Source organism: Sorghum bicolor, chromosome 10 (genome assembly GCF_000003195.3).
Source record: "Sorghum bicolor cultivar BTx623 chromosome 10, Sorghum_bicolor_NCBIv3, whole genome shotgun sequence".
NCBI lineage: Eukaryota > Viridiplantae > Streptophyta > Magnoliopsida > Poales > Poaceae > Sorghum > Sorghum bicolor.
In genome coordinates this window covers 16,968,627-16,971,551 of record NC_012879.2, presented here as the reverse complement: position 1 = coordinate 16,971,551, position 2,925 = coordinate 16,968,627, and the positions used below count along the sequence as shown (strand labels likewise).

Here is a 2,925-nt window from a genome sequence, read left to right as displayed (position 1 = left end):
AGAATATCATTGAGATTTTCTGGGAGAAGAATTGAACAGACGTGCCCCCTGTGCTCTTCATAAGTAAATCCGATCCAGAAACTAACCCGGGTGATTGGCCCATATTGAACAGTCATGTATATATATATAGCTACTACTATATATGGACTATATCTAAAAAAATGGACTAACCAGCACGCTATAAGCTGTCGATGTTTAACGAAGCAATGGTGCTTCAATCTCAACATCTTCATTCTTTATATTAAACTCGGCAACGAGACTACTACCACGTACTCAGCAGTACATCTCACAACTTGGAGCATTGGGACGACTTTCTTGAACCACTTTCTCAAAATTGCTCACATATAACTCATATGATGACAAGCTTTACGTACAATAACCATTATAAATAATGGGCTACATAAGCAAATAATGATACTATGTCCATTAATTAATAAAAATAATGGGTTACCATTCAACACTTGTTTATGATAATATATCAATTAATTAATGCAAGTTCTATATCCATAGTCCCTCCATACCCATAAAACAAGTCATTTTGACAATGGCACGGTCTCCAAAGTCCAACTTTGATATTTTATTTTTATAAAAATATTTTATCAAAAAGTGGTATAAATATATTTTTATGAAAGTATTTTCATGACAAATCTATTCATATGGTTTGCAAATTTTCAAACTCAACAACTTAAAAGTTATTCATGATTTATATTCTCAATGTTTGACCCAAATCTTGTCAAAACGACTTGTTTTATTGGTATGGAGGGAGTACTTATAATGGGCTACATAAGCAAATAATGATAGGCTGTCCGATTTCTATTCGATAACATGGTAGAGTTTTTTATAAACATTAATTACACTATCACATAATAAGTACGCAATTTGCTGATGTGATGTGACAGCCTATTTCCTCAAAAGAGAGTGGTAAAAGGGAAGAAACCATTTCTTAAGAGGAAACATTGTCTATGCACGAATCGAGGCGCTCTAGAGAATGCTGGCTGATCCTCTACATACCACGCGCCCACAACGTGGCTCTACATGGTTTGTCTCTCGCTCCTCGTGATTCATTGAGAGCGCGCGTGGGGTTTATGGCACAGAGGATTCGATTAAGGGAAGGAAGAAGATTGCTTGATTTTTACTTGGACTTTAGACGGAAAAATCTGCACTGGGAAGAATTGTTTTTTGGTACACGATCTTTGATTATACAAACTACAAAATAGTTTCTATATTAAGAGTGCCCTTAACAACACATGAATATATATAATCACACCAACTAAATTAATTAACATAATAAACTGATTAATAATACAGACATACGTGCATGAACTTATGTACCACAGACTACAATTTGTTGTGGTAAAAAAAAAGAAGCTTTAGTAGTATAACAACTAGTTAGTTGACGATGTAGCACTTCTTTCTGATCTCCCCCTGAGCACCGGTGAGCACGCCAACGTTGCCCATCTTGATCATGGACTCGCCGAAGTCCTTGAAGAACACGTCGTCAAACTTGCCGGTGGCAATGCGCTGGACGTACTCCCTAGTGGTGGCGTCTGCGAGGAGCGCGGCGTCGGACTGGAAGAGCCCCCTCCGTTTCGCGACCTGGCGGTAGTAGCTGGTGTCGAAGGTCTTGTAGCTGCCGGGGTCCATCTCGGAAAGCGTGGCCTTGTCGTCGGCGCTCTTGCAGCGCGTCCTGAGCCTGTGGGCGTACTCGCTGTCGAGGGATGGGTCCGCGCTGTAGCCGCTGCTGAAGTTGTATAGCCGGCCGGCGTAGGACCCGCAGTGCGCCGTGCCGAGGGTGTGGCCGCCGGAGAGGACAGCGAGGTCCTTGACGTCGAGGCCATTGGCGGCGAAGATCTTGGTGAGCAGCGGGACGTCCCCGAAGGCAGGAGGCAGGTGGTCGGCCGCCTCCGTGGCGCTCGACACCCTGCCGTCTCGCCTACCGAGTGCGACAGGCCAGGAAGGGCCCCTGGCGAGCACGACGGCGTCGCGGGCCATGAGGGTGAGGACGTCCGCGCAGGAAACCGTGTTGGGGCAGGCGGCTTCCAGCTTGGCCTTCACTCTCTCCACGGAACCGAAGCCCCGCAGGCTCTTGTTCGGCTTGGCGTCCTTCTCGGCCTTGTTGCCCCCGTTGGACTCCAGCAGGACTGAGGCGTCACAACCCTGGAAATCAGATGTTTCTGTAAGTACTGCTACATAAGTACATATAACAATGATCAACTGAAATCTGGCTACTGCGACGACGACACCTACCCTGACAAAGCAGTCGTGGAAATGGAGCCTGAGAAGTGGACCGGCGAGGCTGGGCGCAGCGCCGATGATCTTCGCCGTCTCGTTGCGGACGATGGCCTCGACGTTCGGGCATGTCTTGCTGTAGTAGCCGACTTGCAGCTGAGCCGCCGCGGGCGAGCTGCCAAAAGCGAGAAGCAGCAGGGCCATAGTAGGGAGCAGCAGCGGTACTAGACAAGACTTGAATTCCATGCTGATGGATCGGTGTTAAAACAGTGGCAGGCTCAGAGGAAATTATGTGATGCGGGTAGAGCAAGAATGTTCTAGCTTTGTTAAGTAATCTCGGATGGAATGGACATGTCCTTTCAACTCCCTGTATTTATAGACGCACTGGTGGGCTGCTATGACGACGACGATAGTGGCGATCGACGTGGTGTGTGGCTGTTGCGTACGTTGTTGCTCACTTGCTGTAACAGCCTGGTCCTGCGTAGGCGTCCCATGTGCTAACTTCGTCAATCCCTTCTCATTGTAATGTCCTCGAAGAGCATAATGAAGTTAGGCATTGACGTACGCGTTAATAAAAATGAAGAGAGCTCACAGAAAAGAAAAACTAAAAACGGAGCTGGTGAGGCCAGTTACCGTGCGTGCATAGCATTTTCTTTCAGGTTCTTTGCGATATATATTTGTTTTTACTGATTTCTA

General features: G+C 46.3%; 1 protein-coding gene across 1 annotated transcript; it reads right to left on the bottom strand.

Moving 5' to 3' along the window:
• On the bottom strand, positions 1,201-2,595 carry LOC8072841 (peroxidase 1). Its single transcript, XM_002436889.2, has 2 exons — positions 2,248-2,595; positions 1,201-2,157 (listed from the first exon to the last, which is right to left on the bottom strand). The coding sequence occupies exons 1-2, from the start codon at positions 2,473-2,475 to the stop codon at positions 1,390-1,392; spliced, it is 996 nt and encodes a 331-aa protein (XP_002436934.1). The 5' UTR covers positions 2,476-2,595; the 3' UTR covers positions 1,201-1,389.